The sequence below is a fragment of the Bos grunniens genome, chromosome 1 (assembly GCF_055505025.1).
Source record: "Bos grunniens cultivar Pamir isolate PY7600 chromosome 1, Bosgru_T2T1.0, whole genome shotgun sequence".
NCBI lineage: Eukaryota > Metazoa > Chordata > Mammalia > Artiodactyla > Bovidae > Bos > Bos grunniens.
The window spans coordinates 60,560,348-60,587,772 of NC_141165.1; the positions used below are offsets into that span (position 1 = coordinate 60,560,348).

Sequence of the window (27,425 nt, forward strand, 5' to 3'; positions counted from 1 at the left end):
CTTGGGGAAGATACAGGATTGTCTGGGGCAGTTGCTTACCCACAAAGCACCAGACTGCAAACCGGATCCACGTGATGGTGGAGAGCTTTAGCATGAGATAGATGTTCACCAGCATGGCGAAGGCAGGCACAAAGGGGAGGCAGGGAGCCATGTAGGGCAGCTTCTTGGGGTTCTCTGGTTGCTGCAGGATCACAAACACCAGGGCGCTGATCAGCAGCACCATCAGAACGACTAGAAGGAGGGCCCACCAGCTCTGCTCTGAGATGTAGTCAGAACCAAAGATGATGAAGGAGCAGAAGACGAACATGAGAATGAAGAGCAGGAGCACGCAGATGGTCACCGTGTGCCCTGTAGCGGCTGTGGGCCGGTCCATTTTGCCCGGAAGGCCCAGCTGGATCCTCATGGTGTAGTAACGGGGCCCAATCAGCTTCTTCAACTTGATGAGATAGATGTTTTCAGATTCATCGGCTTCTATGCCTGTGGTCATGTCCACGGTGCCGTAGTTTGGGTGGTTGACGTTGTAGGTTGACTTGTCTGATTTCCCTATGAGCATCTCATTGTCTCCCAAGGATGGCAGGTTCTTGGCCCCACATGTGTTGGTGGCTGGGCCGGAGAACTCTTCCCCTTCACTCACAGGAGAGCAGACTTCCTTCTCGCAGTCAGCCAGAATGCCCTCCTTCTTCTTCGTGTGCTCCTCAGACAGGAATTTGACAAAGCCGTCAATGTCACTCTCGGGCTGGTATCGAAGGAGCAAGACACAGACGGAGACCAAGGTGTAGGCGAGGAGGGTGCCGATGGACATCATCTCAATCAGGTCTCTCAAGCTGACTAATAGGGAGAGGAGAGCTGCCAGGAACCCCGAAACAATGCAGGCCACCACGGGGGTCTCTGTGTAGGAGCTCACGTGAGCCAGGAATCTGGAGGAGGGGCAAGCAGAGGGTTAACGGTGATTGACTCAACATGGTTTAACACCTCCTGGTCACTGCTTTAAATACTGTTGCTGTTCCTACTCCAGGATTTAGTTTCTGAAATATAATTTAAACAGAATCTATTTTAATTCCTTGGGTATGAGGCAAACTGCTCTATTAAAGTGCCTACTTCATTATGTGATGTGGTGGGTTGATTGAATCTAGGAGGTCCTCAGGAATCTAAATGGAAGCCCAGACTTTGCTATGAAGAGGGGATAGTTAAAGTCACATACCTGCCTGGTGGTCCTCTCCACCTGTGTTACCCAAAGTATGGTCCATGGATCAGCAGCGTTAGCAACACCTTGGAACTTGTTCGAAATATGTATTTTCAGGTTTCACCTACTATGTCAGATTCTCTGGGAGTGGGGCCCAACAAACTATACACTTTAAAAAACCTCTAGAGGATTCTGATTTATGCCAAAGCCTGAGAAGCTTGCTCCACAATGAAAGTACAGGGATTTGGTTGCAAAATAGCACAGTCATTAAGAACATGTGCTCGTGGATGAAAGCTAAATCTGGCCAGTTACTCACTGGAGAAGATAGAGAAGACCATCAAGGGTGACTGAATGACAGGGGCTTGTTTAGCAGTTCCTTAGACTTAGGTAGGCTCCCACCTTCCGCCTTCCTCTCCTCCTGGCCCTCATTCTCGCTGCTCTTCCAGTCCTCTCTTATTTCCGTGATTCACACAAGACTATAAACTGCTCAGAGGCCTAGCATCTCTTGGTTTTCTTTGACAGCAGAAAGACCTTTTGGATGTGTGAAGTTGTCACATCTCCACCGCAATCAGCCTCCAGCTCCCCCACGGTCTCAGCTCTGACCCAGTGGTGACCTCAGAGGGTATGCACAGGAACTGCTGCAGAAGGTGACAGCTAATGGCGGAGGTAAGGTTTCTGAGCTGGGCCCCTCTGAATGCCTGAGACCTCCTTGGAAGTTTGCTCCTTGTTCGGTGCACTTGAAGAATGCTTTACCTGCAAGTTCCTCACACAGGAGGCATGAGGCATCAAGAGATGGGGCCACATGCCCTGTGTACCGTGGGCAGATAGGCTACTTCCTGGCCAGATTAGGGGGCTGGAAGTGTCAGTGTCTTGATGTAGTTAAAAATCTGGTCATTGTGGTCAAACAGTCCTGGGTTCAAATCCTGACCGCCCCCCCGCCCCCCAGCAACTGGGGGATTCGGGGCAAGTTTTTGTTTTTACCTCTCTGAGTTTTCATCTAGTACACTGTTCTGTTAAATAGAGTTATTGTGATGACTAATGGGATACCATATACCTGGGATACACAGATGGTCAATAAAAGTGGTAGTCATTGCTACTATTACTAGGTTCTGCTCAGAGGGTCTTATCCTCTCTTTGATTGTAACTTTGAACTTTTTTCAACTTCAGAGGGGCAGTTGTCAGGGCTCAATGTGAGGGCAAGCCTAAGATGCCCCTGGGATGGGTCCTTCCTTCCAGAGGCCACCCATGTAGCATTTTGGCACCCACCATCTTTATGAAGGAGCCGACAGTGTCAAATAAAAGGGGAGGGGCAGTTGGGGGAACAAACCAGTTTGTGGCTAGATTGAGGGACCCAGAGTCAAACTGAGGGGCTGTTTTAGGACCTAAATTATTTTCACTCAAACTCTTTGCCAAGATATATGACAAATTCCATGGTCCATGTGACAGGGAAGATGGGTGACAGTCTCCCTGGACAGGCATGGAAGAGTGAAATAAATGCCACGAGCATAGCCCTTACCTGAAGAGGAGCCCATCGCCGGCCATGGCATAGATGACCCTCGGCATTGGGAAGAGGGAGCCCAGCAAGCTGACCGTCAGTCCTGCAACCGACCCAATGGCCACGACGAACTTTGCCGCATAGAACCCACGAGCCACAAACATCTCCATGAGTGGGGACTCTGTGTCAATGGTGTCATATGGCACCATCAGAGTTAGGATCATGCTCACCTGTTAAAACAAGATGAAACGTGGTTGGAGGTAGAGGGATCAGTCTGATGCATGGGTGGGTGTCCCATAGCAGAGGAAAGAGACCTGGTCCTGCATGGGAGCCTGCATCTGCCACTTCCTGGTGTGTGCCTTTACTTTAGACCAGTTATCTGGCCTCTGGAGCTCTTGGTCTCAGGATTTCCTCTGAAAATCTCTCTGTGGTCCTTTCGTATCTGAGGAATAAGTCTGCTGGTATTTCAGCTCCTGAAAGTGGAGCTACCTGGATAGTTCAATGAAGAGCAGGTATTATCTGATGGCAGGAGCTGTAGCCAGAGGCCCTGGAGCCAGGGCACTGTGCCCTCATGGACAAGACTCATTTCTTTTGTACTTAAGACCACTATGGCTTTGCTTAACCAGGACCTGTTTCTCCTCACATGTCATAGATCTACCAAGACATCCCTCCCCTATAATTGGCCCCAGGCAATGGAGACGCCAGTCATAAGGCCAGGAGACCCCTGGGCTGTGAAGGCCAATCCTGGCATCATTGAGGGAGTTCAGAGCCTGAAAAGGAGAGAGTGGTTCATTTCTAGATCACTTTTTCGCCTTATGTCTCAGGAGCCAAGATCCCCCAGTGAAACAAAGTGGCCACCGGGGAGGCTGGCAAGATGTGTGACCACAGCTCAGCAGTGTGGCTCTTCTCCTGGCGGTAGAGTGCGCCTGGTGACCAACACAAGACCAAACAACTCTTGAGGCGTGGTTAGGGCCCACACATTCTAAAAGGGAATCTGTCCCAGTAACATCATCACTTGCAACATTCTCTTTGGGGATGTGGTGGGGTAGACTGGAGGAGAGTGGGGTGGATTCTTACAGCAATTCTCGGTGGGTCTCCTGCCCATGTTCGATTAGGGCAATATGTGGTAGACTTACTCTGTAGCCTATAAAGCACTATCCTAAGGAAGGAACTGTGATTAACTTTATTGTGTGTGCTGCAAGGGTTGACTCCTGGAGGAGGGGAAGGTATGAGGTGGTACAGGAGGGGGAATACACAGCAGAGTGTCTCTGTTGCTCCCCCTGCTGCCCCTCCCCCCACACTGTTCCTGAACATTCTGTCTACAGGGATAATCAGGGCTGGGTAAGGTAAGTTGCATGCATGTTGCATAAGCTCTGTGCTCAGTTGTGTCTGACTCTTTGTGACCCCATGGACTGTAGCCCTTCAGGCTCCTCTGTCTGTGGGATTTTCCCTGCAAGAATACTGGAGTGGGTTGACATGCCCTTTTCCAGGGAATCTTCTGCATCCAGGGATCCAACCCATGTCTCCTGTATTGGCAGGTGGGTTCTTTACCACTAACACCGCCTGAGAAGCCATGTGCATAGGGGAAATGATAATTGACTATCCATGAAGAGAAACGTTTTGGTGGGCAAACCATATCCAGTGCTGCTCCCATGTTTTCCTTTGGCTTCCAGGATGATCCTGTTTTCTCCTTCCCCACTCTAGGGGAGCCTTGCCTCTTTGCTGCTGGGAAGCTCCCAGAAGACAGAAGAGCATTGAGGAGGGTGCACAGAGGCCTACAATGCCTCTGCTTGCTCGCACACCCACCCGTTACTGCCAGCCTATGATCTGAACTCCTTGGACGGCAGCCCACTCCCTGCATGCTCCCCCCACCACCCCCACTCCCGGCACCGGATGCCGGGATGCCGAGAGCCTGTGCATGGGGCGGAGCAGGGATGTGAGCCACGGCCCAAGTGAGGGCCTGGGGCTTCTCCTGTGTCCAGCTTGGAACCCTGATTTTCTCCCTGTCATCAGTGGGTGGGGTGAGCTTGAGCCCGTGTTAAAAGAGGGAGCAACATGAACATATGCGTACAAACACCACGAATGCACAAGTGAAGGATTACTTCCTGACAGAAGGAAACCCAGTCTCAGAGCCACGTTTAAGGTCAAATATGAAAAGTCCATGTGGAAGGTGCCATAATAAGCCTTTGTTACTTACGGATACATATGCTGTCAGGCAGATGACTAGGGAGGCGGTGATAGCATAAGGGATGGATGTGTTGGGATTCTTGGCTTCCTCTCCAGTGGTGGCGATGATGTCAAAGCCAATGAAAGCATAGAAACATGTGGCTGCTCCTTGCAGCACCTATAGAGATGAAAACATTTGAAATATTTAGAGTGTCAGTGGATCACCAGTGCCTGACACGTGGGCCCCTTAATTGCCCGATGGTCAGCAGATTACTGACTATGGGGTCGCTTAGAGTCGGACACGATTGAAGTGACTTAGCAGCAGCAGAGAGGGTAACATGGTGGAACTTGTGCTAAAGGCTTGAGTTCTGACTTCTACTAGCTGTGTGACACTGGGAAATTTCTTCATGTATAAGATGAAGATAAGAAGAATTATGCCCAAATAAAAATTAGGTTCATTCAACACATTGAAATCATTTTTGGAAGTAAGTGGGCTTATAAGTAAATCAGTAAGTTGGCTGCCCCTATATCTTGGGGGAACTCATTAATTTCTTTGTTCTTTATTTTCATTTAGTGGTTCTCAACCATAACCAGGGGCTGTGTGATAACCACTAGGAAATGTTTGGAAATGTGGGGAGGTACTTGTGACTGACACAGAGACATGGAGTGTGCGCTTCTGGCATTTAGTAGGGGTCTCAGATGCAGTTGCACAAATTCTCCTGCTCAAATCACTGCTAGTGATCCTGGTAGATCATTTTCAGGGTATCTTCCAGATGTTAAATGATATAAAGGATTTATAGATTTTTCAGGTAGACTCTTGTCTTCCATGGAAAGAAAGGGAGAGCTGATTTTGGGGGTTTGAGCAGCCTAGTTGGGCTACATGGCTGGGGAAGGGATGAAGAGTGAGGCAGAGTGAAGCTGGGGAGGTGGTATCCAGTGACATCTGCTGGATGTCTGTCTGATAGGAGCCTATGTGATTCCAAAGATGGTTGTAATTTGATGGGTCAAGATGTCAGTGAAAATCCTCCATTGAGGAGCATGTAACTTTCTTCCAAAGAATTTTTCAAAGTTTAAATTCTGTTTTCCCAGCTTAGCATTCTCATTACCAGCTGAAAGTAAGAAATGTTTGGGGATATCCTTTCAGGGGAAGATGAAAGAGATTTTTCTGGATTTTCTGTGTATGGGGTGAAGGCATTTGACACCATGCAAAATGGCAACCCACTCGAGTGTTCTTGCCTGGAGAATCCCAGGGACGGGGGAGCCTGGTGGGCTGCTGTCTATGGGATTGCACAGAGTCGGACACGACTGAAGCGACTTAGCAGCAGCAGCAGCAGCAAACTCTAGCTAGGAGTCCAGGAGTGTGGCTCATTGTAGACTGGGCCAGTTTTTCCTTTTTGTCCATATTTGGTTTATAAAGGATGAAATTCTAAAAATGTGCCAAGCAGATACCTGTCCCTAAATTTTCACTCTTACCTTTCTGACTGACTTCTCAATAAGTAAAAGGCATAATACAAAGAACTAGAACCTACAAAGTACATCACAAAATGGAAGATCGTCTCAAACTTTCAAAAGCAACATTTGCTCATCTGTAAAATGAGTTAGTCTCTTCTCTAGTCTCTCCCATTCGGGCTCTAATGCTTCAGTTCTCTAATTGGGGGCTCTTATTCTGGGGTCCATGCAATTCAGGAGAGTCTGAGAATTTTGATGAGAAAAATAAATCTTTATTTTCCTTACCCTTCTATTGAATGTTATCATTTCTTTTGATTATGAGCATAGATGACTAACAGTATTGTGATATTTGTCACCAATCAGATATTTTCCCAATCATATTAGTTGTTGCAGAGATCTTGAAATACCATTTGTGCTCATTGCTACTTCCAATTTATGTTAGTTATTAGACAGATATTAATATTTAAAACACTAGTAAAGAAGCCCATGGTTATATCACAATTTAAAAATATTTTTGTAACTGTATTTCAATTTACAGTTGACTCTTGAACAATGTGGGGGTTAGGGATGCTGACCCCAGCACAGTTGAAAATTCGAGTATAACTTATCCTGGCCCTCTGTGTCCGTGGTTCCTTGTGTACTTGATTCCTCCATATCTGTGGTTCCATGTCCACAGATTCAGCCAACCACTCACTGATGTAGTACCATAGTATTTACTTTTGAAAAAAAAATGTAACAGCCTGATTCAAACTGCTGCTGTTCGTAGGTTAACTGTAATTGGTTTCTTTCGAACTTCTATGTAATTAGGTTATTCATTTATAAACACAGTTTATATACAATATAAATACAATCCCAAAGGTGTTCATCTGCTTCACCAGACTGCCAAGGAGTCTACTACACACACAAAAGTCTAAGAACTCCTGATCTATTCTAGTAGAAAGAACTTCCATACAAGCAGTTGTCACCAGGGGGCTACTATCTGGGAGAGGAGATAACTCCCACTTTCACTCCAGCAGAGTCCTGCATTTCAGGGTGTGGAAAGTGTCTTGCCTCCAGACAAGGAGATCAAAGAGATCTCACCTCATGGTACATGGAGGTTCACAGGTTTGGAAAGGTACTTGTTTTCACTTGTCTAAAAAATGTTTCTGGTGTTCAAGGATGGATGGATGCTGCAATTTCAGGCTCACCAAGCTGCCCCAATCCAGGAAGGCCTTGCTTTAAGACAGCTTCCAGAAAAACAGATCCTGCTTTCTCTTCCTTTAACATCTTTCTTTCCATACATACACACACACACACACACACACCTCTTATAAATCATACAGTGACATTTTATGACAATCAGTCTGATGATGCCATCAATTCCAATTAGGATGTCCCAGGGCTACAGTGCCATACCACTTGGAGTGATCAGTGCTGGATGGTCTTAGATACTGGAAGAGCTCCCTGCTGAGGATGGGAGGGTGGGAAGGTCCTAAGTAAGAATTCAGGGCCAAGCTACCCTGGAAAAAGTTAAAAGAGACATGTGTACCCCAGTGTTCATTGCAGCAATGTTTACAATAGCTAGGACATGGAAGCAACCTAGATGTCCATTGGCAGATGAATGGATAAGAAAGCTATTGTGTTCATATACACAATAGAATATTACTCAGCTATTAAAAAGAATGCATTTGAATCAGTCCTAACGAGGTGGATGAAACTGGAACCTATTATACAGAGTGAAGTAAGTCAGAAAGAAAAACACCAATACAGTATAATAACGCATACATGTGGAATTTAGAAAGATGGTAACGATGACCCTATATGCGAGACAGCAAAAGAGACACAGATGTAAAGAACAGACTTTTGGACTCTGTGGGAGAAGACGAGGGTGGGATGATTTGAGAGATTAGCATTGAAACATGTATATTACCATATGTGAAATAGATCACCAGCCAGGTTTGATGCATGAGACAGGGTGCTCAGGGCTGGTGCACTGGGACAACCCTGAGGGATGGGATGGGGAGGGAGGTGGGAGAGGGGTTCAGGATGGGGGACACACGTACACCCATGGTCGATTCATGTGATATATGGCAAAAACCGCTACAATATTGTAAAGTAATTAGCCTCCAATTAAAATAAATAAATTTACCAAAAAAAAAATAAAATAAAATAAAATAAGGTGAGAGGTCTAAACCATGCCGTAAGAAGATTAACTGAGGACACAGGGAGGCCCAACTGAAAGAGAAGGCTCAGTGGGAGATGCCTCCAAGACACAGGTATCTTGGAGCAACACCTTCCAATTTTGAAGTATGACTCATAGTTGTTGGAGGAGAGGTGCACTGTAGGCTCCAGGGGGAATCTCAGAGCTGTGTGTATGGGTGGATAGGACTTTGTTAGGAGTGCAGATTCTATAGCCTGTCAGACCTTGATTGGTTCTGCCAAGAACTAGCTTGGTGACATAGAACAAGTTCCTAACCCCATGGGGCTTCATTTTCTTTATCACTTAAATGGAAATAAAAATAGTATTTAGCTCATTGGATTGTTACAAGGATTAAATGAGATAGTCCACCACGGTTGTAGAATATATGCTCAGTTACTCAGTCATGTCTGACTCTCTGTGTGGCCTCATGGAGTGTAGCCTGCCAGGCTCCTCTGTCCATGAGATTCTACAGGCAAGAATGCTGGAGTGGGTTGCCATTTCCTTCTCCAGGGTATCTTCCCAACCCAGGGATCAAACCCGAGTCTTATGTATTTCCTGCTTTGGCAGGAGGATTCTTTACCACTAGCACCACCTGGGTAGGTGCTTAATAAATACTGCTTTTATCAGTAATATTTTTATTACTATTGTAAGTTTTTCTAGAACAGATGAAACCAAGGACACAAACAAATTCCTCCTCTTCTTCCTCCTTATTTTTCTTTTAGAACTTGATGCCTATTTTATTAACTGCTCCCATGAACCAGGAACTGTGCTTAGTGATATGGATACAGTCATGTGCAAAAAGTACTCTGAGCATGACCTCCTGGGGTTAGGACCCTAGAGGACACTGCAAGACCAGAAATGCTACCTTGATTGTGATGACAAATTGATCAAGATTAGCAAATACCTACATTATTACAAAGCAGAGACATCATTTTACCAACAAGGGTCCATATAGTCAAAGCTATGGTTTTTCCAGTAGTCATGTATGTATGTGAGAGTTGGACTATAAAGAAAGCTGAGTGCTGAAGAATTGATGCTTTTCAACTGTGGTGTTGGAGATGACTCTTGAGAGTCCCTTGGACAGCAAGGAGATACAACCAGTCCATCCTAAAGAAAAGCAGTCCTGAATATTCACTGGAAGGACGGATGCTAAAGCTGAAGCTCCAATAATTTGTTCACCTGATGTGAAGAACTGACTCATTGGAAAAGACCCTAATGCTGGGAAAGATTGAAGGCAGGAGAAGAAGGGGATGAACAGAGGATGAAATGGTTGGATGGCATCACCAACTTGATGGACATGAGTTTGAGCAAGCTCCGGGAGTTGGTATGAACAGGGAAGCCTGGTGTGCTGCAGTCCATGGGGTCACTGAGTTGGACACAACTGAGCAACTGAACTGAACATTATTTGTAAAACACAGATGCTATTTCCCAAATGAGTGAAAGCACGAATGGCAATTACTGATAATGATTAGATACCAGAAAATTAACTATGGGAACTAGGTTAGTTGGGAAGAGAGAGAATAAGTTTGCAAAGAGAATGTCTGTTAGCCCCAATTTGCACGTAGATGCAAATTGCAAATGCATGTTAGCCCCAATTTGTAGAACTAGAAAGCAGTTATGATTGAAGAAAGACTAAACAGATCAAAAGTAGACCATCTGGAGGTTCTACTGTGATGGGAAGGCCATGAAATTTAACTCAAATGGTTCAAATGGAATGATTTCAATGAAGGGACTCTAGGGGTCAAGGCTGAGAGGAAGTGAGGAAGAAGTACCCTGGCCTGTTCTCTTCTCCCCTTCTGATCTCCTGATTGATATCTCCCATTGGCTAACCCTAACAGGAAGCCACCAGCAGGGGGTCTTCTGGAGCACAGACCAGAGCAGGAGGAGTAGAGAGGTGATCTGAGGGAGTGTGGGCAAATGGAAGAAAAGCAGCACACCTGCCAGGATGGAACAGACTCTGGCCTAGAAGATAGAGATTAAATAAACAGATTATTTAAGAAAAGATAATACCTTAACAAATTGGGTCACCTTTTTACATGAGTTAATTTCATTGAGTTTTGTGTGTGTGTGTGTGTGTGTGTCCTTCAAGCAAATAATCCGTGGTTGGTAAATACGATAAAGCCATGAAATGAAACCGCATGGGTGTGTCTCTACCCCCAAACCGCTAAATCTGCTCTCTACTTCACTCTACCCAGATTTCAGATCGAGCCTCTGGTATTTATAATTAGGATACACTTCCATGCTTGAAAGAATGTGTTTAGTACCAGGGGTGAGCATCTGTGAATTAAATTAGTGGGTGAAGCGTGTGTGTGTGTGTGTGTGTGTGTGTGTGTGTGTGTATACATGTTTCTGCCTTCATCAGTACTTATCCTAACTTTGCTTTAATGTCTTACATAAATAAAAACCAGTATTGACTTTTCACTTTGATGACATCACTGGAAATTATTTTCCAAGGTCAACCTGGTAAAGCTGCTCAGCCAGACGATGCAGGTCAGTCTTTCCCTCTATAGAGCTTTGTGGGGCAGCAGTACCTGCCTCAGTTGCTGGAGGACTGTTGCTTAATTCGTTGACAAAAGAATGTCATTGCCGGCCTGCCACTCAACTTCAGGGATCCCTAAAAGCTGGGATCCCTGTGCCTTGCTGATATTTGAGAGGCATTAGGATGAGGCGGCTCTCCACATTCTACCTTAGATATGCCCACGAGATAATTAGGCACCTTTGTGTAATTTACTCTCAAGGTAACAAGACAAAACTCCAACTTCAGCAGCATTTCCTACCACCCTCTTGCTCCAGACCTGTTAGCGGCCTGTCCACAGCAACAGTGGAATGTGCTAATAGGTTCCAGCAAGTGGATTCAAATGTGGAGACATGGAAAACAGCTTTTCCTCTTTTTGGAGACTGTCAGCATTCCCCACAAATACTTGCTCTGAACCATTTTCCTGGGAGCTATTTGTGCTGATAGAATGTTTTATTTGGTCAAAGAGAAACCATAAGATAGCATCAAGAACAAATAACATACAGTGAATACGCATCCAACAATGTTCAGGGGCTGAGGAATTGCAGATGGAAGTGGGGTTCAGCTGAGGGCCAGCAGTTACTTGATATAGGGAAAAAATGTTTGTTGTTCTTAAGCTCTTCAAGACCAAAGAAGCATTTGACCCAGAACCCGTAAGTGAGTAAACCATTCGTTATGCTATTTTCTTTGGAAGGAAGTGTTTGGAACAGGAAAGACTAGGCTTCTGACGGGTCTGTGGCCAGAGGATGGATTGCTCATTAACCCTTTAGAAGTCCTTGAGAGTTGTGTTTTAAGTCACGTAACAGTATCCGTATAAACCATTCCCTCCACAATGGTGTCCTCCATCCCGTCTTACCTATTGGGATTGAAGAAGAAAGTGGGTTGGTACTCTGAACTTGTCAGTCCCCTTGTCAGAGGTGGGCTTCCCTTGTGGCTCAGATGGTAAAGAATCTGCCTGCTGTGCAGGAGACTCAGGTTCAATCCCTGGGTTGGGAAGATCCCCTGGAGAAGGAAATAGCAACCCATTCCAGTAAACTTGCCTGGAAAATTCTATGGACAGAGGAGCCTGGCCAGGCTACAGTCCATGGAGTTGCAAAGAGTTGGATATGCCTGAGTGACTAACAAATTTCATCAGATTTTTTTTTTTTTTTTGGTCCGAGTTGGGGGTCAGATTTTCCCTAAGGAGTGAGGAAGTTCATGCAGTTGGCAAGTAGGCAACTTGATTTTGCTGACAGTTGTTAGAGAACAGAGTAGGGAGTGTGTTTATTCACTTGGTGGATGATATGCTCATGAGAAAGTGTGAGATCTCAAAAAATACCATGTATATTCAGAGTGGCCTTGCTGGACTGGAAAAGTGACCTAAAACCAAAGTCAAGAAAGAACAGGTCCAGGCAGAGGGCTGGGGAGGAGATGTGCGATGGAGAAATCTGAGGCCAGGCAGAGAGGATGAGTCAGCACCATCTTCATGCTGGGCTGTCCTTTGTGCTCAGATGATGTTTTTAGGGACAGCCACTAGGACACAGATTTGAATTTCCTGCAGGGAAAGAGGACTCACAAGGAAAAATCCAAAATCCCAGCCAGGTTTATATGGTACCAACGACCAGCCTACTCCAGGTAGTAGGTTTGGGTTGGAGTGAGGTCAGTGGCCAAAGGTGCAAAAAAAAGACAGTTGGTCCCATGCGTGAGGTCCTGGGACCCGTGGAGTAAATAAGGACTTTGACTCCTCCAGGACCGGAGTTGAATTTCATTCTATTATGGTCTAAACCTGTGATCTTAACTTTTCTTGTGCTCAGTTGCTCAGTCAGGTCTGACTCTTTGTGACCCCACAGACTGTAGCCTGCCAGGTTCCTCTGTCCATTGGATTCTCCAGACAAGAATACTGGAGTGGGTTACATGCCCCTCTCCAGGGGATCTTCCTGACCCAGGGATCGAACTCGTGTCTCCTATGTCTCCTGCCTTGGCAGGAGGGTTCTTTACCACTAGCACCACCTGGGAAACCCAGACTTAACTATCCTCCCATCTTAATGCTCCTCCCAGCTCCAAGACTCCAAGTCTTTGTGAAGCTTAAAGGCAGTGTTGCTGCTAAGTCGCTTCAGTCGTGTCCGACTCTGTGCGACCCCATAGACAGCAGCCTACCAGGCTCTCCGCCCATGGGATTTTCCAGGCAAGAGTACTGGAGTGGGGTGCCATTGTCTTCCCCGAAAGGAAGTGTTAAGAAGACTCAGAAGGCAGGGGTCATCATACACAAGGTACTCGAGATAGTGGAGGGGGCTTTGGAGCCATACACCTGAGCGGGGATTTCAGTCCTGGCACTGACTAGCTAAGTGACTTCTGGCAAGTTACCAGCTTCTCCGAGCCTTGAGTTCTCTATCTGTAAGTTGCGGATAGCAGCACCTACTTCAAAGTTTTGTTGTAAGAGTGAGATAATATCCATAGAGCATGTGCCCACCCAGAAGGTAGTGGGTAAATTCTAGCTCCTTCCTCCATCATGATCATTGTTGCTAATTATACAATGTGGACTTAAAAATGTCTAAGGTTTTATTATCTTTTTGGAAACATTTGGTGCAATTAGTTTAACCACCTGATAGATGAGAAAACTGGAAAGCAGAGAAGTTAATTGTTGGCCAAAGCCTTACAGTAAGTCCCTGACCCAGTAATTTCTTACATTGTTAAGAAAAGGGTGAGAACATTTTCATGTGCTCTGATGAAAATGCAGTGGAGTTCTGGGAAAACATTCTTTCTTTGTCACGATTATCATTTGTTGTTTTCTTATATGATAGGAAGGGAACAATTTGTATCATAAGAAAACATAGACTTGGGGATCCAGAATGGGGTCAACAGTGTTTCTTTGTCTCTTCTTCTGGTTTTAACCAGTTTGAGGATTTACTCACCTCAAGGAGGAGGGATGGACTCTGTGATTCTGCAGAATTCTTACTGATAAGCAGAAGACTAGAAACGTTTGCTTTTAAACTGTTTCTTGCTTATTTCTCTTCACTGAACAGCATGGCATGGTTTAGAATACACAGAAGTTATTTTGAGTGTTCTCCAAGAGCAATTTCTGGTCCCTGGAAAGCCAGTGTAAGCAAAGACTGCAAAAGCAAATGTGGTGGAATCCTGGCTGTCTGTCACTGATGCTGGGTGGGCTTGTCTTCTGGCCTCGGTTTCTTTATCTGTTAAGTGAGGGGGTGGGACCAGGGGGCCTCTAAGATCCCTTCTAGCTCGAACTTCTCTGATTTCTGTTCTACAGTTTGAGAAAAAGAAGAATGGGCGAGCGAATTTTACCAGTAAATCCGCAAACGTGGCATTTTTAGTCATATAGAGGAAGAATTCAGGTGTGACTTAGAACTAGCACTTGTCAGTATAAAGAATTTGCTGCTTGGACCTTTCCACCTTTCTTTAGCATAAACCACACCATCAGATCACCGGGATGAGATCTGAAGATTTTGGTCCAGCCCACTCTTTTGTCAATCCCCAGACCACACCAGTGGGCTTCTCTGCTCTCAGACCCCAACAGGACTCTCCACCTTGGATCAAACATTGAGTTTAGATTTGAGAACTGTTCCTTTCTTAGTTCCATACTGAAGCAATGCTCACCCCTTCCTTGCCTGCTCACTGTTTGGGCCTCTTTTACTGCTTGTCTATTACCAGCTGTCTGAACTGAGCAGTCCTATAGAGAGATTCTATAGGGCTGAGCTGTTCATGTGCAGGCTTTGGAATCAGACAGTCCTGTCTTTGGCTCCTAACTTGGGCACTTATGCTATGTGCTTAGTAGCAAGTCATTTGACCCCTCTGAGTATTGAGTTTTTTCATCTGTAAGACTAGAATGTAAATATCCTCCTTGCAAGGTTATTGAATGAATGTTAGTCTCTTAGTCATGTGACTCTTTGTGACCCCATGGACTGTTGCCAGGCTCCTCTGTCCCTGGAATTCTCCAGGAAAGAATACTGGAGTGGGTAACCATTTCCTTCTCCAGGGAATCTTCCCGACCCAGAGATAGAATCCCAGTCTCCTGAATTGCAGGAAGATTAAATGAGATATTATATGCAGAATTAGGCATAATTGCAAGTGATCAAAACTTCAAATCTATTATCATTTTCCATATAACATAGGAGCTCAAGAAATGTTTGTGAAACAGCTAAATAAAGAAGAACCATTTCTTCAGAACATTCTGATGAAATTTGGATAAAAGGTGATGAAGAGAGTGCCATGAAGGTTATGGGACAAGCAGCATTTCCTTTAACTCATGTCTCAAACAGGTCATAGGGTAGTAGGCAGAGCGTGCAGCAGGTACACCCACAGGGATTTAGGAATGAACTTACCCCTGACCAGCCATAGGGCAAGAATTGGCCCTCAGCCCAGTATTTCCCATTGATGAAGAAGAAGCCTGCAATCATGATGAACACCCACACGGCCAGGTTCAGCACATTGAGTACATTGTTGAAGCCCACAGAATTCTTCACCCCCAGCGCGACGATGATGGTGACGATGATTGCGATCACCAAAGCCAGAAGGTCTGGGTATGATTGTTCTCCTTTCCCTAGAGGGATAAGATGTGAATTAATAATATTGTCCAGGCCCACCCAGTGCATCTGCACTCAGCTTGGAGAAGGGTGGTCAGTGTGTCGTGGAAGGAGAAGGGACTGTGTGTGTGTGGTCCACAGGTGTCTAGTTGCAAATGGGAAGGTTTTGGTATATAGGTGAGATGACCTGATATCCCGGACCAAAAATTGGGATTCATAATATGACAACTACAGCAGTTCCTCTGGAGCCATAGCATGGGACATCCGAAGTCAGGGCTATCCAAGGACATTCAAATGTATACACGGATCTACCATGTTATTTGAACGATTTTATCTTCATTGTCGTTTACTTTATAGCCCATAAATATTCCATTTCATTCCAGCAATCTCTTTATTAGGAAAATTTAAAATGTGTGTCTTTGACGATTACTGGAAGAAGGGTGTACTTTCCACTTGTGTGATTGCAAAGAAGATGGCTGGGGAACTCTCTCGCCTGTTTGGTCTTGTCTGTTGGCCAGTGGACTCCTGCCCTCTATAGAGGGAAAGTGGCACTGCTTCAGCAGGCAGGCTCCTGGATTTCAGCTCAACTCTGACCTGTAACCAGCTGTGTGGTCGTGGGCAAATGTCTCCTTTCTCTGAACCTCATCTGTAAAGTGAAAAACTGGGGCTACCTGATTTTGGAGGACCCTTTCGGGCCTAAACTTTATGAAATCAGTATCCTGAGAAGATGTTTTCTTCATATTTTTAAATTTTCTCATGGTATCTAGGTGCTCAGCATTTTGGTCAGCTCTTCTGAGACAGGGGCACCAATGACTTGTATGCAGCCACTGAGTTAGTCCCTGGATGTTTTGGGGCAAGACTTCCAAAGTCTCCTCCACTACAGTTTAGCTTCCCTTGATTGTGAAGGGATAGTCAGATGACAGAATGGAAGGTGGGGCTCAGAAGCTGAAATCTCAAGGTATTTGTTACATGAGCTTCTGGTTATTTAGTATTCACTCATTTTGTTATACCCATTCATTTTGTTTCTTTTAAATATATTCCCTTATTTAAAAATTAATGCATGCTGATTTAGGAAAAATTTTTAAAAATCTTCTTAAGAATCCATCAGAGAAGTTCCTCATAGTTTTCTATTTCTTTTTCCAAATTACTCATATTTTTATATAGTTATTAACGTGATACATATACAGTTTGTGTCCTTTGTCATACAGAATTACATTAAAAACATTCCATGCTCTTACAACAGACTTCCTGGTCATCCTTTTAATTGCTAGCTATGTTATACACTGCCATAGTTTACTTAATCAGTTGCTCCAATGTAGAATCCTTAAACAGTTTCTAATTGTTTTGTTATTATAAACAAGGCTGTGATGAACATTTTTTCATATAAAACTTTTATGGAAATTAGAATAGTTTCCTTAGGACAGATTCATTCATCCATTACTTGGCAAAAAAAAAGACATATTAAGGCCCTTAGTACTTTTTGCCAAATTGCATCCTGAAAGAGGAGCCCCTTTATTTGGCTTAGTGAGTTTGCATGTTGGAGTTAGAGGCTGTGGCAGTCTCACCCAGGCCGTTGAGGGTTCCCACGCTGTCCACCATCCAGCGGCTGATGGTGTGGTTGGCCAGCGAGTCAAACATGCTGCTCAGAGCGCTGGCGCCGGCCGCGGTGCCAATCAAGTACTCCAGGATCAGGTTCCAGCCAATGAAAAATGCCACAAACTCCCCGACAGTGACGTAGCTATAGGTGTAGGCTGACCCTGTGGTCTTGGGGACGCGAACTCCAAACTCTGCATAGCAGACACCTGCATGGGACACACACATGAAAGGTGGATTTCAGGAGATGAGCTAACCTTTTGGTGGCTAACCATCTGGGATAGATAATCCTGGACATCTCTGGGGTCTTAGAACAAGTACGCAACGTTTTATGTAAATGAATCAATTCAAAGCCAGTTCTGATGTCTTCCAACTTTACTTCTGTAAAAAGTCTAAACCCGAATGCCAGACCAAATTCTAAGGAACGATTAGAAACTGATCTTATTAGAAAAACTCCCATTTATTGTATGTGTCTCTGTTGTTGTTCCTTAAGTGTCAGATATCCTGAGTGAACTTGGGTCTAATTCATTATGACTATACAATTGATGTCACCAAGGTTAGATTATGTTAGCATTCTTCTCTTTTCATTTTTATTTGTTACAAAATGTGTTCCTCATTTAAGGGTGATACCTGGAGCAATCTTTGAAAATCCTGTACTATATGGGATGGGGGGTTAATTAACAATGCAAATATAAATAAATGACTAGTTATTAACTAGGAAATTTGCACATGCAAAAGATAATCTAATGAACACCTTTAGAGTATCTCCTATGTGCTTGGCAAGATACCAAATGCTGGGAATAGAAAAAAGACAAATGAGGCAGGGCCTTGCCTTCAAGTGGAACTATGCCAGGAAATCCCCACACTTTATAGGCTGTAGGAGCTCAGTAATGCAGAAACGTATAGGAACACAGAGAGCAGAGATGAGACGTGTGCATCAGCTGGTTTTGAGGTATATGGAGGAATTAATTGGACTCAGAAGGTGGACTATGAGGCAAAGGCATGGTGGGGAGAGACTGTATGAAGTTTTGGGTGGAAGGGGATGTGCATTGGGGGACTGGGAGGAGACGAGGCTGGAGAGGCAGGCAGAAGTCACATGTTTTCCAAAGTGGGTCTGCTGGGACACTTCTACCAGAGTCATCTATTACACTTGATCTTAGCCAGAAGGCCAAGAAGTGATCAGAGTCATCTATTGAGTTGTGATTTCAGGAGATGGGGACCAGGAATATGCATTTTAATAAGCTTGCCACTTATATTTGAGAAACACTGGTGTATAGCTCATTTTTTGTTTTATAGCATTAGAAATTAAATTAGAAAGGGGCTGGGAGTATATAAAACTTCTGGAAGTTGGGAGAATATTCTACATTGTACTAAAAACTCTAGATTTTGGGCCAGTGGGTGGGGTACTGAGTGGGAGGACAGAGCAACAGCTTGGAGGAGACACACCAGGATGGGAGATAGAGGTAGAGGGGAACGCGAAGTAAACATTACTGTCTGTGCCAATTTTGTTCAGGGCCAGCCCTGCGGTTCTCATCACAAATCAGGGAAATATCGTTCATTCTTTTGTGACTGAAGAGAGCAAGTTTCTTCTCCTTTGGAAGAGAGTAAAAATCAATGCACGGATGCAAAAGCAGAGATGTCAGAAGCTGTGACACAATGCGTGACTACAAGTGAGGCGGCCTCTCTTCCTTCCCCTCGGGCGTCAGTGTCGGCGCCTCCATATGGAAGGAGCCCTGGACAGCTGGGTTGCCGTCTTGTCTCAACTCTGCCTCGAACCTGTGCACCGCGTTATGTGTTTCTTTCCTTGTAAGGTTGGAGAAGGAAATGGCAACCCACTCCAGTATTCTTGCCTGGAAAATCCCATGGACGGCGGAGCCTGGTGGGCTGCAGTCCATGGGGTCGCTGAGAGTTGGACACGACTGAGCGACTTCACTTTCACTTTCCTTGTAAGGTAAAGGAATTAGGCCGGGATGCTCTCTTTAGGATCTTCCTACTCTTTCAACCTGGGATTCTATTGTTATATGGAATTCTGCTACAAAATATATTAAGCATCGTTTCCTTTCACATTAGTTACTCAAGGCCAGCAAAGCTGTTCGTCCCTACCTTGAATGGCCTAAGCTGTTATTATTTTGAGTTTCGGTGTCAGCCCCCTTCCCTCCACTTTGTAAAATAGTTTTCCATCTCCTTGGAGGTCAGACTGTCAGTCATTTCTTCTTGTTACTGTTGTGGGGCTTACCTGGAGTGGTCTGACCTCCTCCTGTTCTAAATTGCTGCTTCTAACACCTGATGTTTAAATTGTTGGAGTGAGTCTAAAATTAAGAGGAAGTGGTCTCAGAAGGAAAGCCTGAGGAACTCTAGGAGGAAAGTATACAGTGTGAGGGCCTGATGATATTTCCTTGGTTGCTGGGGGAACTGGTATAAATTACGTATTCTCATCTCCTGAATGGAATTGAGTTTGCATGTTGAGTAGGTGTCTCTTTAAGTGCAGTGTAAGGATTTGGGAGGTAAATGATTTATTCCTATACTCTGTGAGCTTCTTTTCTTCATCCTTCTTCACCACCTAATAATGTACAAGGCTTATAAGTAGGATTTTTTCCAAGTGGCACTTTTGAAATGGACGTCAGTTTGATTGCAGATTTAACTTGGAGAGCCAATATTGTGCAGTTTGACCAATCAAACATTTTCTCCTTAATATTTGATCTGCCAAATTAAGTTAGAAAACACTCAAGTCACTGGCCAAGGGTGATTAGCAAAGAGTCAAGTCAAGTCTTCCTTAGGTCTTGTGAAGGGACCTGCCAGTCCCTTGCTCTCTTGGGTCAGAGGAATGGGCCCTGTGCTGTGCGCGGTGTAGGAGCATATAGAATCTTACTTATTTCCCCCAAACATGCTTGGATCTTGATGACTGGGGTTTGGGGAGAACAGTGGGAAAATCAATTAGCCACTAATCATGTGGGATAGTTTCTGCTCGCGGAAATCATTCTTTGGGACACACTCTCATTTTGAACATGTTGTAAAGGATTTTATTTTTGAAACCTTCTGATTTATTTGCATGCAGGAATCCAAGCTTTTAGTGGGTGCTAGAGGGTTTCACTGGTGGCTCAGTGGTAAAGAACCCACCTACCAATGCAAGAGATGTGGATTCTATCCCTGGGTCAGGAAGATTCCCCTGGAGGAGGGCATGGAAACCCACTCTAGTATTCTTGCCTGGAGAATTCCATGGACAGAGGAGCCTGGTGGGCTATAGTCCATAGGGTCGCAGAGTCAGACATAACTGAGCACACATTGTATATAGAGTGTATCTAGGGCAACTCAGTGATGAGGAGTGAATGATTTCAACTCCAGTATCCTGGGGAAAAAACTGGAAAATGTTGTCAATCATTCTACTACCTCCACACTCCCGCCCCAACTATCTCATGTGTAAGAGACACATTCAAGGATGTCTTTCTAATTTCAATAAGAAATAAAAACCATGAAAAAGGATGCCATTTCTTAAAAAAATTTTTTATCCTAGATTAGGTGGTCACTGAGTATTCAAAGGCAAGTTACTTATCTCATGTGGGTAAAACTAGAGGGCCAGTTAGAGGAGCTTCATGCTCCCTTCTAGTACTTTCGTTCTTTGGTTTTAGACCTAGAATCAACTCTTAATCATTTGTGTTAATGGGGGAAGCCCTGTAGGAAATACTGCAAGCCAGTACTCTTGCAAGTTTGTACTGCCTCCTAGGGGGAGTTTTGGTATGCTATGAGGGTGTCTATGGTGCACACGATTATTGTGGGCCCTTGTGGCATTAAATGGGCAAAAGCCTGGGCTGTTAGACATTTTGTAGTGTGTGGGACCATCCCACAGGATGATGCATTGTTCTCTTACTTGATTCCAAAGGTCTCAGTGGACATTCATGTAAGACACAACGTGTTTGTAATTTCTGAGCTTAAATCTATCTTCATTGCACAAAGCATTTTTTTTTGCATGGTCTTACATACTCTGAATTATTCAGGGATGTAACAATTGGGTAAATTAAGGGCCAGTTGTAATTTGTTTGGTTTGAAATTTACCAGGAGCTGGTTGTCATTTGGAAAAGCCACATCAGCAGCAGCTCGAGACTCATGGTCTTTGAGCGCCAGACGGCACATGTATGTGAGCGTGCGTTTGTAGCAGCTGCATTCACGGTGGTTATGCCCCAGCATCCGTATGCTGAAATATTATTTTTATGAGAAATTGCTTTTCTTTCCTTTGTCTTCCATACAGAGGTGATTTTTTTTTTAAGTTAGTGCATAGGAAGGTAACATTATCTCTAGTTTGCATTGCAGAATAGTAGAAAAAGAATTGCAGAATATTTATCACCTAAAATTGATTTGGTGAACCAAGATGCAGACTCACTATTCTAAATGAGAGATAAGTTTATAAATAATCTCTACTCAATTTAGCAACTCATTTCAAAAATTTATTGCCCCAGAGTTACCCTCCTAATCATATTTGCCTTATGCTGTTATCAAAGTGACTTTGCATTCCTTGGCTATTCATCAAGTGGCTGGAGAGGGAGAGGCATATTGATTCCGAAAGTATAACCGTGTAGCTGGAGAAAATCAACACGGAGTACAATGTCAGGGTGCAGATGGCCATCGAGTGAGTGTGTGCTGCAGACATGCTGGAAGTGTTCCCTTTAGAGCTGTTCAGAGAGGCAAGTCCTTGAGCAATACAGTGGCTTCATTTCAGTGGGACTAAAGAGAAGAGGAGTGATTTATTCCTCACACCCTGCAACTCTGATACCCTTTTTGGTTATCTGCCTTTTAAGTATATTGTAAACATTCGTTGTTGTCATTTAGTTTCTTAGTTGTATCTGACTCTTGGCGACCGCATGGACTGTAGCCCTCTAGGCTCCTCTGTCTATGGGATTTCCAGGCAAGAATACTGGAGTGGGTTGCCATTTCCTTCTCCAGGAGAACTTCCTGACCCAGGGATAGAACCTGTGTCTCCTGCATTGCAGGCAGATTCTTTACCACTACGCCTCCTGGGAAGCCCCTCCTCCTGTTCTTATTTTGGAGTATCCCTAGTGTTCTGATTTATTTCTATATCTAGAACTATATTTGGTTAAATTGACTAACTACCAGCCTGAAACCCAGGGAAAATTAGGACTTACACATTGAAAAGAGGCTTGGGACAAGATACCAGAAGCTTTCATTTTTGAAACATTCACTGTCAATCCTTTTGTGTATACCTCAAGTCATATGTGATTTGAGATTCAGAAAAATTTGGTTCCTTTCAATGTGAATTTCTTTTGAGCTCTTGCCTGGAAAATCCCATGGACGGAGGAGCCTGGTAGCTGCAGTCCATGGGGTCATGAAGAGTCAGACATGACTGAGTGACTTCACTTTCACTTTTTACTTTCATGCATTGGAGAAGGAAATGGCAACCCACTCCAGTGTTCTTGCCTGGAGAATCCCAGGGACGGGGGAACCTAATGGGCTGCCATCTATGGGGTTGCACAGAGTCGGACACGACTGAAGCGACTTAGCAGCAGACTTAGCAGCATGACATATATAGGTGTAACAGACCAACCTTCAATTAGATGCTCCCAGAGAGTCTACAAACAATATTGAACTTTTAAACTTGTGCCGAAGACAGCACTACCCAAGACAATCACTACATGTTCCTCCCCATATAGTGTCATCCTGTCACTTAAAACCTGTACTGGTTCTCTAGTTCCAGGAGGCATAGAGCCAGGAGGCAAAGATTCTCCACCCTAGGAGGGTGTAAAGGAGAGAGATCCAACTGACAGTAGGTAAAAGTTAGAGAACACGTTCTCCACTCAAGAAATATGTTTCCCTCTTCCTTTCACCAAAGAGAGCCATCAGACAAATAAGTCCTTTTTAAAAGTGTACTTGCTCCTAGAAAGATTAAATCTAGTGATTATTTACACTTAAATGCCAATTACTCTACTCAGATAAACAGAGGTTTTCCCATTACTGTGTAGTTAAACTTATTGACTAATTCACTAACCTACTTATCAGTGAACTTACTAATTTCCTGAATAACTTCAGACTTCCTAATTTCCTTCCTTTAGTGCCTACTAAATCAGGCACTGTGGTGATATCATATCAGAGACTTAAATGGTAAGGCAGCTCTCCTGACCTTGAAGTGTCTATATTCTAGTCAGGAAAGGGTTTAATAAACAGATGATTCCACACAGCTGGTGTTTAATGCTGTAGAGTATATATGAGGTGCTCTGGGAGCTCAGTGGGGGGAGTGTGGTTCTTGGGGAGCATGGTCCTTTGGTGGCTGGGGAAGTGGAGACAAAGTGAGGAGGCTTTTGAACTGCATCTTGAAGGGTGAACTGGGCTTTCTCAGGCAGAAGAAAATGGGAAAGGATGGTCTCAGGCGGATGAAAGGGCACAGCTGGAATGATCTATGGGCAACTCTGGGGACTGAGGGTGATGAGTCTGCAGAGGGGGACTGGGACCAAGTGTTGAGGGAAAGAACCTGGTTATTAGGTTGGGGGAATCTAGCAGAAAAGGGCTGTACCGTTATCTACTATAGTTGTAAAGTTTTGTCTTGGTTGTAAAACCCACTCTGCACACAAAGTCTTATTTGAGAGCCTAATTCATAAGTAAGTGAAAGCAGGGTGGCTCTGTCTGAGGAGGGAGTGGGAGGCCTGCTCAGGACCTCCCTCATCCCATGCCTCCCCAAAGCCTGTGAGTATACTCTGTGGACCCACAGGCTGTAATGAACATGGCATGGGGAGGGGTATTGGCTTCTCATCGGGGTGGTTTTCTTACTTGACAGACGATGCAGCTGAACCCCAGACATGAAGCTGAGTATTCAGTTAATGACAGAGCTGGGATCCAAACGGAAGTTCCCAGATACCCAGTTCTAGGCACTTTCCAATTCATTCTTTCATCATCTGAAATATTTATACGGCACCATCTTGATGCATCTATGTGAGATTTTAGGAACTTAAAGGTGAATAGGAAGAATATAGTTCTTCTTTTTGTGGGTCTGACAGTCTAGTGGAGAATACAGACCAGAAAAACAACAAGTTTAAGAAAACAAGAAAGGAGATATTAGTTGCAGGGGCTGGGGGAACACATGGGCTGATTTAAAGAGATGCAACATTGAGTTCTGAAGTGAGGTCTTCAGAGAGCCGGAAGATCTACCCATAGGGAAAGAGGGTGTCAGGAGATATGAGAAGGAGTGGAGAGAAGTGTTCATGGAAACAGTTAACCAGCCCTGCAGTTTCACTCAGGTCTCTGGGATTGGTCCCGGCCTGCGTGTTGATCAGAGCTTCTGTCTGGGGTAACTGGCCATAGGTTGCAGATACCCAGCCTGGTTGGTTGTTTTGAACATGTTTTATCTGTCACCAGTCCTCCTGAGTGCCACTTATCCTCTGTCTTCCAGACTCAGGGAGGAATCAGTTGTTGGGCGACACCATAGCAACTCACCACTTAAACCCAAACATGTCTTTAAGGACATCCTCACCAAAGATGGCATTTTGCTGAGATAATTGTTATCCATTTCCTTCCCATTTTCTTAGTCTTCTTAAAACGTCTCTGTTCCATTTATAAATTCACAGCAAGGCTACAGATGTTGTATATACAGTGAGTCCCCTACATATGAACCTTCAGGTTGCAAACTTTCAAAGATGTAAACATGCATTCACATGTCCAATCACATAAGTTAGTGCCTGTGTCCAGCGTACATTGTCACATAGAGGTGTAAACCCTCTATGAGTGGTTGTGCTTTTGTGTACTTTACTGTACATTACTGTGTAGAGTACAGTATCTATATTTCAAGCCCAGGATGTCTAGAAGCAGCATAAAAGCAGCAGTGATGTAGCTGGTTCTACTGTACTTTTCGAGGTACTGAACTGTAAGATTAAAAATGTTTTCTTTATTTTTTGTGTTTGTTTTTTATGTATTATTTATGTGAAAAGTATTATAAACTTATTACAGTACAGGACTGTATAGCCAAATGTGTTAGGTACCTAGGCTAACTCTGTTGGATTTTTGAATGAACTGGACTTGCAGGCTCTTGGAATGGAACTTACTCGTATGTAGGGGACTTCCTGTTTTACTGTGGATGGTAGTACTGCTTACATGTGGCTTTCGAGTGGGGTGTAAGGAGAAATCACAGGACCCTAGAGAGAAATAATGTGTGAATTCTCTGGGAAACATTTGTTTTCTCAGCAGCACTGAATTCCAGGAGGTGGTACTGAAGTATCCCCATCATTTGGTCCCTTGAGAAGCATATTGTTGGGATCTAAGAAACATCTATTCAGCCCCCTGTCAAGTGTGGTGAACCCCTACGACCCTGCCCCAACGTCCTGTTCCTATGCTCTTCGTCAGCCAAGAAACTGTGGGGTTTCTTTTTCAGGGGGTAATCCATCAGGCACTCTCTCCTTCTCACCTCAGCTGTCTCTTCTACCTGAGTAACCTTGGTTACTTCATCACTTGTCAGTGAAGCTTGGGCCAATTTTTACAAATGTGTCTGGAAGAAAAATAATTTGTCTTGGAACTCCTGTTTCTTTGTGTCTGAGAAGAGACTTATAACTTTTCTGCCAAAGTGGGCCTCAGGTGGACAATAAGAGCTTGTGTTTAGGGGATGGGTAGCACCTTCAATCAGGGGGGTGCGACACTATTACTTACGGAATCTGACAGGACTCCAATTACAGTTGGGAGGAAACAGAACTGAAAAGTTCCCAGCCCACAGCACCAGCATATCAACATACAGACAGGAAGGAAAGAAGCTGACCTCAAGGTCAGAGAAGTGACCCCCAGAATAGGTCAAGGAAGTTTAATAATTTACTGATTAAGTGTGATCAGACTGTTTACTCTCTTGCCTTGATCTCCCCTTTGAAAATATTTTAAAGTTTATTAGAGGTATAGTTTTCATAATATGATGAATTCCAGTAATATTATTCCATAATATGATGAATTATACAATCTAGTCATGCTGTTGTTAATATCATCATTAGTGTACATTGGTTAGTTTTTAGTACATTATCAAGGTATGAGGATGGTAATAATAATAATGATCATGTGGCTGCTTTCAACTAAAGAATCCACAGGGTTAGTTGTTTCTGAGTCTGTCTTCTGGCCCAGATTGATCCCTCTTCATTGCTAAGGTGGCAGGTGGTCTCAAACTGCCTTTTTCTGCTCCTAACAATTTCATGTTGGTGACCTTGGGTAAACCTCAAAGGCAGCCTCAGAGGGCAAAAGATGTTACAAAAGGGAAAGATATGTTTGGGGGCATCTACGTCTGTTAGGCCCATTGTATGCAGTTACCCATCAGGTATGCAGTACCCATACAGGTGAGCTGTGAGGTAATGCTAGAGTCTCCATCAACGGCCCCTCTTTGCTTTAGGAGAAGCTGTGTGGTATCATAGGAGTCACACAGCCTCTGGAGGGAGACAGAGAGTACTTATGACAGTTAAATAAGATAACGCACACAGATCACGTTGCCTAGTGTCTAGCACACTATAAGTGCTTGATAAATGGCAACTAGAAGTTTTGCTAACTGTGGCCTTGAATAAGTCACCCAATTCACTGAGCCTTAGTTTCTCCATCTGGAAATTGGCAATGGTGATGCCTACCAGGCAAGCTGTCATGGGTCTTGGCATTTAGCAGGCACCCCTCCAGTGGCATCTATGGCTGTAATTATAGTTGAGGAAAAGGAATCTGAGAACTTTACTTAGAAGTAGCTTCTGGAGTGTTTATGTGGGAGCCTTGGCCTCGTAGGTGGAATAAAAGAGATTAGAAGCGAGTATTGTTGGCTGATAGTGTTAGAGAGTCAGCATTGGCAGAGGTATCAGAAGTAATGTAGCATTCAGATCAAGCCCTGTGTGTGCTTGGTTCACTTCTAAATCTGAACCTGGAAAAATTTCTTTCTGGTTCCTAATCTTTAGTATAGTAATAACTGTTCTGTTCCACAAATTCAGTTAGAAATTGTGAGGATGAAAAGAGAGTTCCCATTTTCTTGTTCAGCCTTTCTTTATGTGGAGAAGGCAATGGCAACCCACTCCAGTACTCTTGCCTGGAAAATCCCATGGATGGAGGAGCCTGGTAGGCTGCAGTCCATGGGGTCGCGCTGCCCCTCATCCAGATGACTCTGATGACTGGACCAAAATGGCTTTGTGCAGAAAGGCAAGGAGAGCAGGCATGGAAGTAACAGCTTGTTGAAGATTTTCCAGCTCATTTCTCTCCAAAATTGGGCAATCCCCCTATTCCTGAAGCATAGGAATGTGGCACCGACAGAGAAGACTTCTAAGAAGTGAGGGGACCAGACCACCACCCCCTTGTCCTGAGAATTTAATGGGCAGGATTAAAAGTGACTG

The 27,425-nt window shown here is 44.3% G+C and overlaps 1 protein-coding gene across 1 annotated transcript in view; it reads right to left on the reverse strand.

Annotated features, from left to right (window-relative positions):
* SLC7A14 (solute carrier family 7 member 14) overlaps positions 1–27,425 on the reverse strand; it is a 109,372-nt gene that overhangs the window by 13,580 nt on the left and 68,367 nt on the right. Inside the window, exons 3-7 of the mRNA XM_086394084.1 lie at positions 17,073–17,309; positions 15,307–15,524; positions 4,876–5,022; positions 2,700–2,908; positions 40–917 (exon numbers count right to left, since the gene is read on the reverse strand). Of these exons, the coding sequence (XP_086250210.1) occupies positions 40–917; positions 2,700–2,908; positions 4,876–5,022; positions 15,307–15,524; positions 17,073–17,309 (1,689 nt within the window). The remainder of the gene's footprint in view (positions 1–39; positions 918–2,699; positions 2,909–4,875; positions 5,023–15,306; positions 15,525–17,072; positions 17,310–27,425) is intronic.